The 16231-nt window shown below is 30.1% G+C and overlaps 1 protein-coding gene and 1 long non-coding RNA gene across 2 annotated transcripts; one reads left to right on the top strand and one right to left on the bottom strand.

Annotated features, from left to right (window-relative positions):
• Nucleotides 1-2101: 2101 nt before the first annotated feature.
• On the top strand, nt 2102-2960 carry LOC105774768 (putative RING-H2 finger protein ATL69). The gene has a single exon (XM_012597346.2). The coding sequence runs from the start codon at nt 2329-2331 to the stop codon at nt 2863-2865; it is 537 nt and encodes a 178-aa protein (XP_012452800.1). The 5' UTR covers nt 2102-2328; the 3' UTR covers nt 2866-2960.
• Nucleotides 2961-10625: 7665 nt separating this feature from the next.
• Nucleotides 10626-12750, bottom strand: LOC105774863 (uncharacterized). The gene is made up of 4 exons (XR_001127581.2): nt 12691-12750; nt 12135-12218; nt 11704-12038; nt 10626-10873 (listed from the first exon to the last, which is right to left on the bottom strand). It is a non-coding gene; the product is annotated as an uncharacterized LOC105774863 (long non-coding RNA).
• Between the last annotated feature and the right edge of the window lie 3481 nt (nt 12751-16231).

Genomic DNA, 16231 nt, shown 5'->3' with positions numbered 1-16231 from the left:
AAGAGAAATCTAGATAATTCCACTTGGGTCCTAACTTTATTAAGCAAATTTTGCAACATTCCAATTTTGCCCTTAATTCTCCTTACTTTCTTGCTGATTTCATGCCTTTGCCGTCCAGCCCAAATAGACCTTGGGTCTATTTTCCTTTTAAGCCCTCTTCCTTTTATCATTTAAGCTATTTAATCATTTCCCAGAATTTTGCATTTGTTACAATTTAGTCCTTTTTGTTCAATTAATTATCGGAACTTTAAAATTTCTTAACGAAACTTTAATACTAACTTTTTAACACTCCATAAATATTTATAAAAATGTTTATGGCTCGGTTTAAAATCCCCGAGGTATTGATACCTCATTTCGATTCTAATTATTTTAATATTTATTTCTAGTGCACTATTCACTATTTCAAAAATTTTCCTAACTTCACATTTAACTTATACTTACTAAATTAATAATATTTTCTACCCATTTTTTTTGAATTTAGTGATCTCGAATCACCGTTCCGACACCTCTGAAAATTCAGGCCATTATATATATTTTTTTCTCGTCGGATTTGTGGTCCCGAAACCACTGTTCCGACTAGGCCTAAAATCGGGCTATTACAGTTATAGTCCCTTAATTTGGTTGTAATTAGGTATGAACCTTGGCATTTACACTAAGACATAAATTGAAATTGTATTTATGAAGTCGATTTGTGAGATTCAACTCTTTTGATGTTCTTTTACAAGTTTTTACTTTTTGTTCTCCCTAAGTGTGTTTATGGTATGTAATGGAGTATAAATGGATTTAGATTTTGTTTTATAATGGCTTGAGGCTTGTTGGAATTGTATAGAAGTGTTAGATATGATTTTTGAATTTTTTTTTATTAATTTTTAACTCCAAGGGCCCAGGTTTCGATACCCATACTATAGGTATCAGAACAGAGCAAGTCAGTAGCTAAAAAGCTACAATACTTGGGCTAGGTACCAATACATAGCCCTACGTCCCTGGGCAGCACTACCGCACTGTTTTGTGAGTTTTGAGCTTGTCGAAGATCGTTTTTGACCCCTAACACATCCAATCTCCTACAAAATGATTCTAAATGGTTTTAAGATGCTTCTTAAGCCCTCCAATAGTTTCAAACTAAATTTTACCAAGTCATGAAAATGGTTTAAGGTTCAAATTTTTTAAAGATTTTGGAGGCTTTTATTCCATATGTATTCTGATAATATCTCCCATTCGTACTATACATTGAAGTGGATAAGGGGTGTTACACATTCTACATACATGTTACTATTGTCATCAATATCCAAGGCCATGAATGTAAAGATAAAGAGGCAAAGGAATATGAAAGCTAGAGAGAGAAAGAAAAAACAAAACCTTAAAAAGCCAAAAAAAATAAACAAAGGAAAAGGTCACCTTTAGAAATAAATAACCAAAGAAGAAATAAAATTATGAAAGTGTAGAGGGACTAAATGGTAGAGAGGCAAAAGGTTGTAGAAAGAAATGTACCATTGAAAGCCAAGCTTTAAAGCTTGAGGTTTTTTTTTTTAGTGAATTACAAGATAAGAGTAAAATCCTAATAGTAACGCGACTAGTGTGGCTTGAACCCAAACCATGCCTTAAGCTTTTTAAATGCCAAAGTGAGACTTAAAAGACAAATATAATCTTTTTCACATTTTTTTTCATACTATCTTCATGGTATGTCTCAACTCTCCAACTTATTTAGTATTTTATATAATATGTGGTGATTAAATTTGGGATAAAAGTTAAAACAACACTTAAACCTTAAATTTGGTTACTTTCCCTTCAATAAGGTGTAATGATATAGCATTTTGATATCGTGTCACGTTATCATCGGAATTCAAATTTTAAAATTAAATTGAGAAAAGTTGTCAAGTTTCGTGACTAACGTGAACTAAAATATATTTAAGAACTAAATTAAAATAATTACCAAATTCAAAGACTAAATATTACTTTATCCATTAAATTTGAACTCTAACATAATTTCTTTAAAATTTGAATCAAAGAAAGGTTGGACCACATCCTCCAAATTTTATTATAATAAACAATTATAAATATTGTGTATATATATTATATCATAAAAGTGATCTAAATCCATCAAATATTAAATTATTTAATAGGATTTAAAACAATAAAGTTCGAAGTCCAAAGCTGGTATTAAATTTTTCCCGCGAACCACGGCGGGCCTCAGCCCACCTGCCCCCATCAACCACCACCATTTTTTAGCTCACGCTTCAAGCTCCTTTGCCTTGCTTCAAAGCCACAATCTACATCTCTCCCTCTTTCTCTTTCCTATCTTCACATAGCTTAGGCGGCCGAATCCTAGTTATGTCTACGGCGGATCCGCCTATATCGACAACCGGCGTCGGACTTGGTTACGGCATAGCCATTGCCGTTAGCATTCTTGTACTAATCTCCACGATCATGCTCGCTTCCTACGCTTGCGTGAGAGTTAAAGCTAGTGGAAGCGGCAATCGAAGTCGCCGGAATAGCAACGGCGGCAATAGCAACGGCACGAGTCGCGGCATTACCGAGGACGACTCAATGGACGTTGCTACGGTGGTGGTAGGTCTCGACGGTCCGGTCATCGAGTCTTACCCGAAGATTATCGTCGGCGAGAGTCGCCGGCTGCCGAAGCCCAACAATGGGCCGTGTTGCATTTGCTTGACGGAATATCAGCCTAAGGATCAGATACGGTGCATCCCAGATTGTGAACATTGTTTCCATGTTGATTGTATTGATGAATGGCTACGGATGAATGGCACGTGCCCTTTGTGTAGGAATTCACCGGCTCCTTCGCAAGGTCCCACACCTTCTACTACCCCTTTATCAGCGTTGGTGCCTTTAGCCTTCAATGGTAGGTGATTGATTTTGTGGTAATAACAATAAATTAAATAATATTTGTTCCATTTAATGAAAATTTTATAGACAATTCAATTTTCTTGTTTTGTCTTTTTCTAGATTTAGTATCATTAAACCCAATTTAATTATATCATAAAAATTAAAAAAACAATAATAAATTTAAAGTATTAGGTATATATAATGATTACCTATGCTCGCGTTTCAATTTTGATCACTCCAATTTAAAAATTTTAATTTAGACACTAATGTTTGAACTTGTTCCTATTTTAGTCATTCGTTGTTAAATTGATAATAGAAAGTCTTTTTCTAACTAGTATAATAATACATTTAGTCTTTAATACTTATAGAGCCTATTAATTTAATCTTAATACTAAATAATTCAATAAATTTAACCCTTTACATTTACAAATTCTATCATTTTAATCCTCAAACTTTCTAACCAAAGCTTTCAAGTTTTAAAATCGGCGCATTTCACATCTATTACTTGTTTTATTTATGGTTGAAATTATCCAATTCAGTACATAATCCTTTTGTTTATATTTTTAAGAAGTTAGTGTTAGAAATTAACTAAACACGATTAAAAATAATAAAAATACAAATTTTAAAAATATATAAATAATTTAGTATTTGTAAAAATAAATTTTCATTTTGACTAGCATAATTTTAGTTTTAATTAATTTGGTAAATGATTTGACATTAAATTAAATTATTAGTGATACGTATTGCTTATTTTGGATTTAAAATTAAAAATAAATAGAACACGTAATAATCTCTTAATCAATTTATAAAATTTAAAAAAACAATATCAATATAATAAAAGGAAATTCAATTAATTCTTTCATTTTTTTCTTATGAAAAAATTAAATGTTCATAAATTTTTTCTTATATAATTATTGATTGATCATTTGGATTTTTCAAAGCTATATTTTTAACTCTGTATTTAATTTCTAATTTCAAGGAGCACCTTCAAGGACTAATTTATGTACCTTGAAAGAAATATCATACTGTTAACAATAGTAAATCTAAACTGTTATTTTAAAGATTTTCTATTTTCTTTAACCAAAATTTATCAATCAAAGGGTTATAGAATATTATGTTTAGAAGAAAACTAATGTAAAAAAAAAAAGTTTCAAGATAAATTCATTAGTATCAAGAATTAGTTCAGAAAAGCGATTTGTTAGTTGATAGAATTTTTTTTTTTTTAGGTTTTATAAATTTATAGGCGTGGAATGTCTCTATTTAAAAGTTGAAAGCTCGGTTAGGAAGTTTTGGGATCAAATTGATAGAATTTGTAAAAGTAAAGGTTAAATTTATTAAATTATTTAGAATTAGGACCAAGTTGATAGAATATATGAGTATTGAAGATTAAATGTGTTTTATACCAATTAGAAAAAGGTTTTCCGTTATGAATTTAGTCGAGGGTTAACAAAACAGGAACAAATTCAAATATTAGTATCTAAATTGAATTTTTTAAAAATTGAGTGATTAAAATAGAAACGTATGTAATTGGATAACCAATTGTATAGTTTTTTTTTTATATCAAAATTTTATAAGTTTACAATACTTAACTATATTTTATTATATCACATAATGGACCTAAATATAATATGAATAATTAACTATATATTGTTTTTAAATTTAGTGATTTAAACATAATATAATTATAGGCCATAAAATGTAAAATACAACATAATATAAATAATAGAGTAAATGAACAAAATGTTAATACATAAATATTTTAAAATATATTTATAAAATAGTTATTTTTGAATGAATTACAAGTGGTTGTAGTTCTTGTGTTTAAAATTTTATATAAAAATATTATTATTTATAATATTTATTACATTTAAAATCTTATTTTTATTGTTTTTACTAACTGAGTTGATATTTGATTAACTCGTTATATCAATTCAATCATTAGCATTACAACAGTATAGATATCAAATAATTTAATGCATCCTCAATGTTTATAATTTTTGTCAATTTGACCCTTATTCATTTTGAGTTAAATTTCACCATTAACCTTTCAAAAAGCACTCATATCATTTTTTTTAAACAGAAATGCCAACTAAAACATTAATTTTTTAACAATATTAGCGTAACAATCCACATGGCAGTCTACATGTACTGCATGTTGACACGACACTATTTGTTATATATCACATTAATAAATAATTTAAAAATTATAAAATATTAAAAATTCAAAATTCAAATTATATATATAAATATTTCATAAAATTTCAAAAAAAAAGTATGAAGTGCACGTGGAATGTCGAGTAGGCTACCATATTTAAAATTTTAACATTTTAGTTAGTTTTCGTTTATTAAAACAACAATTTTACTCTTTCTAGAAGTTTAGATGTCAAAATTAATTAACAAAATGATGTAAACGTTAAAGGCTAAATTTATCGTTATATCATAAATTAAATATAATTATAAGATTTTTTAGTATAATTAATACCAATAATTACGAAAAAGAAAAAACCTATACTTGGAACTATCGAGATTGCTTTTGAAGTGTAACTTTGGGATACGTGATATGTGTCTTAAAGATTCGAGGATTCACTTTTTAATTAAGGTATTTAGTTATAGTTAGGGTTGCTTTACTTTTAATCAAGGCATTTACTTATAGTTTGGGGTTGCTTTTGAGTGGGGTTAGTTTAGTTAGGTTTAATCGGATTTTTAGATTTTTCGAATTATTTTAGATAATTCGGTTGGATTTAGTTTTCGAGTTTTTTATTCTATTTTTGTATTTTGAGAAATTTTTTTTGAATAATTTTATTATAGGTTCTAATTATATCTGTTTTTTGATATAATGTTTAGAATTACCTATAGTCTCTTCCTAAAAACATAAATGGGAAGATAATGCGTTTCAGTGTATTCAAATCCACCTCATTCTTCATTAACAATAATATTTATACTAATTGAACTAAAACTCAATCGACTAACGTACTCAATTTTTAAACGAATATAACTTGAAGTAGGTATCAAATTTGGGATAAAGGCAGTCCAATTTTTTTTTTTAAAGTAGGGGTTATTTATTTATTTAGCCTAAATTTGAAATTTGTGGGTCCAAATTAAATTTTACTTGCCGGAGCAATAATACATAAAAATCAAAAATTAAGTGCATTAATGTATAATAAATTAAAAAGAAGTGGTCCATGTTTGTCGGCACCAAAAAAATGCAGATTTTAGGGTTCCATTAGGCATATGTTGGTATCGAAGTATTCAATGACATTAAATGCTGAATTCAGGCATCTATTATCGACTAATTTGTTCTTTTGGGGATTTACAATCTCTTTTATTTTAGACTTACTTAAATTATCGAATTTATCTAAACTTTGATTTCGTTACTAAAATTGAAAAAATATACAAGTTAACTAATTTTTATTTTATCTAATATTAATATAAATATTAATTTTTATTTTTATTTAATTATATTTTAATGAGATAATAACGCGGTGAAAATTTGATTGACTGACATGTCTTTTTTAACAGCACTTACAACATATACTAATCTTAGTAATAGAATTAAAGTTTAGGCATCTGAATCTAGAGGTGAGCAAAACTCAAATCGAGTTAAAAAATTGAATTTCGAGTTAATTAAATCGAGTTATTCGAGTCACATTGAATAAGTAATTCAAGTTTCAAGTTTGAGTCGAGTTAAATTTTACAATTCGAATAACTCGAATAATTCAAATAAAAAATTGGTGCAAATAACCATTTTAGTCTCTATCAATCTTGAAAATTAGCAAATTGGTTTCTCTCAACAAAAATTATATAAAAAAATTCTAAAAATATATAAAGAAAGCTAATTTCTTTTCTAAAATAATAATTTTAATGATTCAAGTTTATCATACTAAAGTATTTTTATCTTTTATTTTGTTTTGAAAAAGGTTTCAAATATATATGGTTTTAAATTTATGCGTTATATCATTTAATTTGGCATGTTTTATTTTTAATTTAACTTGAACAATTTCACTCGATTCAACTCGACTCAATTCAAAAAAAATTAAATCGAGTTAGGATGATAAAATAAGACTCACCAACTTGATTAACTTAAAAATTTTTTACTCGATTCGATTGAACGCTCACCCCTACCTGGATCGACCAAAAAATAGATTAGGTGCCTAACTCAAACAAACTGTAGCTGCATGTCTTTCAGTGGTAAAGGAATAGTAGTTTTGGGACCATAAATTTTCATCGTGTCAACTCATAAATATTATTTATAGAACATTTATGGAGTCATTAGAGTCGTATTAAAATTTGGTTAAGAAATTTTAATGTTTAGATAGCTAATTAAAGAAAAAGGACTAATTGTAAAAGGAATAAACCTTGTTAATTATTGCAATTAGATGATTTAATAGCTTAATTATTACAAGAGGGAAGACCTATGTAGCAATTAAACCGTTGTTATTAATTGTTGGATGGCTTAAGGATAGAATTGGGTTAAAATGTATGTTTATATTAAGGGTAAATTTGTAATTTAATAAATTAAACTTAAGTAAAATAATGGTAAAAAGATGATCATCTTCTTTAGTGGAAATTACCACCTAAAAACCAAGTTGGGAAACCTCCAATGTTAATGCTTGCATGTAAGTGAGTTTTCCACCCGTTTTTCGTAAATTTTATGTTTTTGAGATCGTTGCAATTAGGTCCAGCTAGCCCGTACCTCCGTTTTTGAATCTGTTAAAAATTTTAGAAGTTTCCATTGACAAATGTTGAATGATCTTGTTGATAATTATGTGTTTGAAGCTTTGACTTTGATTTTTGGTTGTTTTGTAAAGTGATTTTAGTTGGTTTTTAATTAAAGGATTAAATTGTTAAAATGTTAAAATCACATGGTTAATTGGTGAATAAAAGGTGTTTTAAGAACTTTTTGGAAGCCTTGAACATTTTTTTGGTATGCTGAGTCTTTAGAAATGGTTAATTTGATGATTTTCAGGTTAAGAGACTAAATTGCATAAATTGTAAAAGTTTGGGGTAATGTGTAAATTTTGAAAATAAAAGGGTATAAAATGTAAAATAAATTGGAATATGAAATTTAAGCTAATAATTGAGAAATTTTACATTTTAGATCAAGACCTCGTTGATTTACGTGGAAAAGGAAAATTTACAGAATAGTCCCTAAACTTCTTCAACTGTTACAATTTAGTCCAAATAAGTTCGTTCGGTTTGTAATTTAATATCTATGTGAATTATATGATTGTATGATATGAAATAGTGGATATTAATTATTCTATTGATAATATAAAGTTGTTTGAGAAAATGTTGTTGAATTTCAATACTTGGGTCAGATAAACGCGAGATAGAGTACAACTAAATGATGGTGTGTTATGCGAGGTTGAAGTAGAGATTGATGTGGCATGCTTTATATATATTTTTCCTGAGTATAACGAGGTTCAGCCTTTGCTGCGAACTTTCATGTTATACTACCCTAATCTGGCGTGTTATGGCAGCGGATGTATAGCCTACGGGCTAAGCACTTAGTGCCAAGGCATGTTATCAGTTGGATTAGCTCTGCAGATCATTTGGCATGTTATCGGTTGGATTAGCTCTTATGAGCGTTTGGTGTGTTTCAATTGGATTATTTGTGTACTCGTATCTATAAGTCGTTCATCAAGTCGTAAATTATTGTATTATAACCTGTTTCATGACTTGAATGGCATGACATGTACTTGATATCCTGACTTGACTCTGTTGTGGATATGTATGTTTTCCTGGAAAATTATTATTTGAGCTTTGAATTAAGCTATGCAATTCACTGGTTTGATGTTGTGGATGACAGGAAATATTGGTTGTTGAATTATGTCTGATTAAATTGTTACAGTTACTTCGGTAAGATTTATAAATTATGTCCGTCGAACTTACTAAGTTTCAATAAGCTAATTTCTATTTCTTGTAGATATTTTTGAAGGTTGGACAATCGAATCAGCACTCGAGTCACACCATCCATCCATTTTCAGTATTTTTGAACATTTGTTTTGGATTATATGGCATGTAATAGGCTTGTTTTATCATTACTTTTGTTTTGGTATGTATATATACAAAGAGTGAGCCTAAGTGCAAGTTGATAACATGAGCATCTCTACATGATCTTGATGTTTGGCAAATGTTTAGTAAATGACTTGTTATGAATTATGAATGATGGAAGATGTTTTTTTATATTAACTTGTAGTAAATGTATGACTAAAAGGTCTCTCTTGAATTGTTGTGACTTGAGGTGCCTATAATAGGCATATTGGTTAGGAGTTAAGTTGTGTGAATTGGTATGTTTGATTGATGATTTAGATTGTTGTATAAGTGTGTATACTTGTGGTACCAATAAGGGTACATTGGTTAGGTGTAACATCCTGATTTTGGGCCTAGTCGGAACAATGGTTGCGGGACCACAAATCTGACATCAAAAAATTTATTTTATTATTATTTTAATGTCTACAGTGTGATACTAAAGTTGTGTGAAATTTTCGTAAAGAAATTTCCTCGTCTGAGTGCTCAATTTGATAAAAAAGAAAGGACTAAATCGCTTAAGGTGCAAAACTTGAGGTCTAATTGATAAAGGCACTAAATAGCTATAGAATTGAAAAGTATGAGCACTTGCTTGGTAATTATACCAATAGAAAAGTGAGGAGACAAATATGGACATATAGTAGGTGGATTTGGTGAAGTATTAAAAGGTTAAATTGGTAAATAAGTTAATAGGTATAAAAGACAAAATAGCAAAAGCTATCTTCTTTGTTTTTCTTCTTCTTCAACCGTAATAGAGAAAAAAAATGGCAGCCATGGAATGGGTTTCATTCGGCCAAGCTTTGGAGCTTGATAGGTGAGTGGTTTTTGCCCCGTTTTTAATGATTTCTATGTTTTCAGAGTCGTGGTAACTCGATTTAGCTATCTCGTACCTTCATTTTCAAAACTGTTAAAGTTTGTGAATTTTACCATTGTTGATAAAGTGTGTATTTTGATAATTGATGATAGAAAATACATCCTTGTTGTTAGACAAACAACATTTGTAATGTGATTTTTGATAGAAATGTCGATTAGGGACTAAATTGAGAAATGTGATAAATTGTGTGGTAAAAGTGTGAATATGTGAAAAATGTGGGCTACTGTAAGTATGATAAATATACAACTAGGCATGGGTAGCAAAGAAATTGAATGAATTTCATTTTATGAGCCAGGGGCAAAAGTGTAAATATGAAAAAGTTTAGGGGTAAAAATATAATTTTACCAAAAATGTGAAATTGGGCTAATTTGAGTAGCATGATGAATAAATAAATTAAATGTGTTGTTACAGATCAAGGAAGATGAGATCCAGAATTAGATCGGGGAAAAAATAAGATAATCGAGTAATTGACTTATTTCGTCGTTTATACCGAGGTAAGTTTGTATGTTAATAAGCATTAATTTGATATGTTTAAAATGCTTAATCGACATCATGTGTTATTTCGTATGTTATTATTGGATCATGAATAATATAAAAATACAAGATTGTATTGAAAGATCAAATTAAGAGAAATGCAGGGCTGAGTATGATCGAATTTCGACATGTGATGAAATTGACAAGTATCGAAAAGTGAGAAATTTCCCGGTTGAACATTAGGAATAGAATAGGATACAAGTGACATGTAACACCCATTACCTGTGTTCGACACCGGAACATGGTACGAGGCATTACCAAAACATAAGCACATGTAATCGTACAAAACCAAGACTTTTTTTTTAAAAAATTAAAACTTTTCGGTCAAGTCATGCAAGCTTGCACATCCACGAAATGCATCATCATGAACATATAATTTGATCAATATTAGCCAACATCAATGGCTTTATACAAAATAAATTATCAAATAGCGTAGACCAACATTTTAGGCCAAATCAATTATGACACATAACAGAATAACCAAGCCTTCTATACATGCCATAATTCAAAATATTGATTTCAAAATACCAAAAGAGTGTTGATAGTGTGGATGGATCTCCGACAATCTCCATATCCTGAGCTAGCTTAGTGACACTATAAGACAAGGGGAAAGAAAGGGGGTAAGCATATGGCTTAGTAAGTGAATATGTAAATAATATACAATTTATTAATATGCTTTTATCAATCTTCACAATATGTTCTCAAAATAATACAATCATAATTACACATAGTTCCAACATTTACTTAAGTTCATATCTAGCTGTCTACTCAAGTCATAGTCACTAAACTGTTTATATCTTGAGTTACAGAACTCCAAATTAAGTTCCGCAAATTTTCCCTGAAACTAGACTCGCATATCTTCTTACCATAAAAATTTCAGAATTTTTGGTTTAGCCAATAAGTACAGTTTATTCTTTAAAATTCCCCTATTCTGCTATCTGATAGTTTCGACCTTTCTATATTAAAAATTAATTATCTTCTCGTACAGAATTTGGATGACATTTTCGTTTGTTTCTCTTGAAAATAGACTTATTCAAGATTTTAAACATATAAATTCTAACAAATAATTTTTTTTACAATTTTTAATAATTTTCCAAATTCAGAACAGGAGTTTGAATCATTCTGAACAAAAATTCAAATATCTTATAATATGAAATTCTTTTACTGACACCGCTTCTTTTATGTGAAAATAGACTCAATAAGCTTTAATTTCATATCTTATTCAACTTTTAATTTGGTTTCCACCATTTTTGGTGATTTTTTAAAGTCACACAACCACTGTTGTCCAAAACTGTTTTATTTCTAAATTTCACTCTTTCATGTTTTCTTTATAGTAACTTGCATTGTAACACTTACTCCGTATCAATCTTACCAAAGTTCGATCATATATCGAGTATATTGCTCATAAGTTTACACATACATACCTGCACTTATTCATCACATGGTCATGTTCGTTTACACTTAGTCATTTCCCATTGAACACATCAGAATAATAATGGATACCCGGTGACCTGCACATAGTACAACCCTTGTAGCCAAAGCTACCTTCTTCACAAAGTGACCTTCACATAGTACCACACTTGTGACCAAAGCTATCTTTCTTCACAAAGTGGCCTTCCCATAGTACCACACTTGTGATCAAGCTAGCTCTTCTCAAAGTGGCCTTCACATAGTGCCACACTAGAGTCACTAGTGACATGTCACTTGTATCCTATTCTATTCCTAATGTTCAACCGGGAAATTTCTCACTTTTCGATACCTGTCAATTTCATTCAATATTCAGCCACATTTCATAATACATAATAAAATATGATAACATAAGTAAAAACGATGCATTATTTACATACAAACTTACTTTGGTGCAAGATATGACGAATTTGCAATTTAGTCCACAACCTTTTCTTTTCCCTATCAAGGTCAACTCCTCATCTTTCTTGATCTATAATAACACATTTAACTTATTTAATACTCACATTATTCAATCTAGTCCAAAAATCACACTATGGCAAAATTACATTTTTGCCCCTAAAGTTTCACATATTTATAATTTTGCCTCTAGGCTCGTAAAATGAAAAGCACTTATTTTTCTCAAATCCTAAGCCTAGCCGATTCATATTCCCTCTTATAGCAGCCCACGTTTTTCACATATTCACACTTTCACCACACAATTTATCACATTTCTTAATTTAGTCCCTAATCGACATTTCTATCAAAAATCACTTTACAAATGTTGTTTATCTAACAACAAGGATGTATTTTCTATCATCAATTATCAAAATACACACTTTATCAACAATGGAAAAATTCACAAACTTTAACATTTTTGAAAATGAAGGTACGAAATAGCTAAATCGAGTTACCACGACTCCGAAAACATAGAAATCCTTAAAAACGGGGCAAAAACCACTCACCTATCAAGCTCCAAAGCTTGGCCGAATGAAACCCATTCCATGGCTGCCATTTCTTTTTTCTATTACGGTTTAAGAAGAAGAAAAATAAAGATGATAACTTTTGTTATTTTGTCTTAATATACCAATTAACTTATTTACCAACTTAACCTTTTAATAACTTCACCAAATCCACCTACTTCATGTCCATCTTTGTCTCCTCACTTTTCTATTGGTATAATTACCATTCAAGTGCTCATACTTTTCAATTCTATAACTATTTAGCACCTTTATCAATTAGACCTCAAGTTTTGCACCTTACGCGATTTAGTCCTTTTTATCAAATTGAGCACTCAGACGAGGAAATTTTTTTATGAAAATTTCACAAAACTTTAGTGTTATAATTTTGATATCAAAATAATAATAAAATAAATTTTTTGATGACGAATTTGTGGTCCCGCAACCACTGTTCCGACTAGTCCCAAATTCAGGATGTTACATGACATGTCACTAGTGACTCAAGTGTGGTACTATGTGAAGGCCACTTTGTGAAGAAAGATAGCTTTGGTCACAACTGTGGTACTATGTGAAGGCCACTTTGTGAAGAAGGTAGCTTTGGTTACAAAGGTGGTACTATGTGTAGGCCACCGGGTATCCGTTATTATTTCGATGTGTTAAACGGGAAATGACTGAGTGTAAATAAATATGACTATGTGATGAATAAGTGCAAGTATGTGTGTGTAAACTTATGAGAAATGTACTCGATATATGATCGAACTTTGGTAAGATTTATACGAAGTAAGTGTTACAATGAAAGTTACAATAAAGAAAACATGAAAGAGTGAAATTTAGAAATAAAACAGTTTCGGACAGCAGCGGTTGTGTGACTTTGAAAAATCACCAAAAATGGTGAAAATTGAATTAGAGGTCGAATAAGATATGAAATTAAATCTTATTAAGTCTAGTTTTATATAGAAGAAACAGAGTAAGCAAAAGATGAGATATTTGAATTTTTGTAGGACAGGGTTAGGATGATTTCGAAATCCCCTATTTTGATTTTGGAAAATCATTAAAAATTTTATAAAAATAAGTACACGTTATAATTTTATGTTTTAAATTCTTAATGAATCTATTTTCAAGCGAACCAAACGATAACATCATCCGAGTCCCGTACTAGGAGATGATTAATTTTTAGTGAACAAGGGTCGAAACTGTCAGACAACAAAATAGGGACGACTTTAAATAATAAACTGTACTTATTGGCTAAACCAAAAATTCTAGAAATTTTATGGTAAGGAAATATGTGAGTATAGTTTCACGAAAAATTAGCAGAACTTAATTTGGAGTTCTGTAGCTCAAGATACAAATAATTTAGTGACTATGACTCGCTTAGATAGCTTGATATGAACATAAGTAAATAGTGGAACTAAGTGAAATTAAGATCGTATTATCTTGAGAACATATTATGAGGATTCGTAAAATCATGTTAATAAATTGCTTATTATTTACATACCAACTTACTAAGCTATATAGCTTACCCCATTCCTTTTCTTTTCCTATAGTGTCACAGATACTAGCTCGAGTTGGAGATCGTCAGAGATTCTATCACACTATCAAGCTATTGATCGGTATCAATGTTTTCAAGCATTTTAAGTTTATGGCATGTATAGGGACTTAGTCATTTTGTGTATGAGTTATTATGTTTTGGGTCTCGTAGGCGTATAAAGGACGATATACATGTGTTTGAGTTCGGTAACGCCTCGTACCCTGTTCCAGCATCGAGCACGGGTAAGGGTTGTTACATTTAGTGGTATCAGAGCTACGTTTTAGTCGGTTCTTTGACTAACGTAGCGTATGTGAGTCTAGCTATACATGCCATATTACTACTCGTGATAGTGTGATATCTCCCGGTTCTAACGAAATTGTTTTGTTAAGATAGAGATGACTTCCAACCGAGCTATTTTCAATAATGCTAAAAAATGATATCAAGGTGATTGAAATGTGTTTGTGATGAGACGAAACTTAGAAAGTTAAGAATAGAAGTTCATGATAAGTATGTGTTAATGTACGAAGTGAGATAACCATGAGTTGTGAGCTGTGGAAACGTAGAATAAAATGAAAGTTTATGTGGTGATAAACCCATCCCTGTTTGCTTGGCATGCACATGATGTTATGTGCTCAACATATTTGATTAAGCGAATATGGTAAGCAAATTTACTCAAACAGACGGAATGTGTGTTTATGTACGCTTGCTTGAATAAGTGTAATCAGTATGTTCATATGGTAGAATCTTATGTTTAATTGTTAAATTAAAGATAATATGACGTTTTGTTTTATGTCTTTGTTATTGAACCATGAATATTATAATAGTATGAAAATTGAATTAGAAGATCAAATTGAGTAGAACGTAGGAAATGAGTACGATCGTTCAATGAAGAATTGATAGATAAGACCATGGTTGGACCATGGCAAAGTATGGAATGTAAGACCATAGCTGGGCTATGGCATTGTGATTCCGTGTAATACCATGTCTGGGACATGGCACCGATGTGAGACTTTGTGTAAGACCATAGTTGGACTATGGCATCAAGTGAATCACATACTTAAACCCGTAAGGCGTTCTCTAATTTGACAAATGTCGGTAAGTAAAATGGAAGCCAAGTGTTGGAATTTAATTAGATATTAATATTGAGCTCGTGTAAGTAAATTCATTGTGTGAAATTATGGATGATAAAAAACATTCGTATAATAGATAGATGTGTTAATTTGCTTGGAATGAACTATGTGATTATGATGGTATTACATTAGTGATAAATGCTAAGTCATATGTATGTATTTATGATAGTTAAATTAAAGGCTTTACGACCTCACTCCCCTTACCAGTGTTGCTTTATGACAAAATTTTACAAGAATCATGTTGAATAAGTTCATAAGTGTGAACTAAAGAGTTCAGTGGTGAAATAATTAGTAATGCAAACAGAGTTGAGTATAGTATGACAAATGAAGTCAATTTTAAAAGAAATATCAGATTGTTTTAAAGATTATACGGATTATGCAATGTCACGGTTAAATAAGAAGTTAAATTCGATGAGATAAAATATTCAGGTATGATACATAAAGAATGTATGTATTAACTGGAAGTTCTTCTGAATTGATTTCTGTTAGCGATGGAATAATGAGAAAAACAATTACCATTAATTGAGTTGTGTGTAATAATAATCTTTTAGCTGCGCGTAAAGGCAGCCTTGTATGGAGTGTGTATGGTTGTAATTACCGAACTCGGTTGACACTTGATCGAGCTTTGTGAGAAAAGATCCACGGGATTGATTTCATTAGAGAATTTGAGCAGAAAGTGAAAGTAATTCATAACAGTTAGAAGCAGTTTTAGATTGACAGAAAATATATACAGACTTGATACGTAAAATAGTTGAATTTAAGATAGTGAACTAAATGTTTGTGAAAGTATAGCTGTGGAAATAGAAATTCTCGATTTAGTTATAAAGAGAAGTTGGAATTTAGTTTGATTTGATGAAAAGTGAAGAACAGATCAGAATCTTAACTTGCG

This window comes from Gossypium raimondii, chromosome 6 (assembly GCF_025698545.1).
Source record: "Gossypium raimondii isolate GPD5lz chromosome 6, ASM2569854v1, whole genome shotgun sequence".
NCBI lineage: Eukaryota > Viridiplantae > Streptophyta > Magnoliopsida > Malvales > Malvaceae > Gossypium > Gossypium raimondii.
This window is presented reverse-complemented; position numbering and strand designations above follow the sequence as displayed.

What these genes read in the sequence shown, in the direction of transcription:
- LOC105774768 (XM_012597346.2), top strand. Translation starts at nt 2,329, where the DNA reads ATGTCTACGGCGGATCCGCCTATATCGACAACCGGCGTCGGACTTGGT.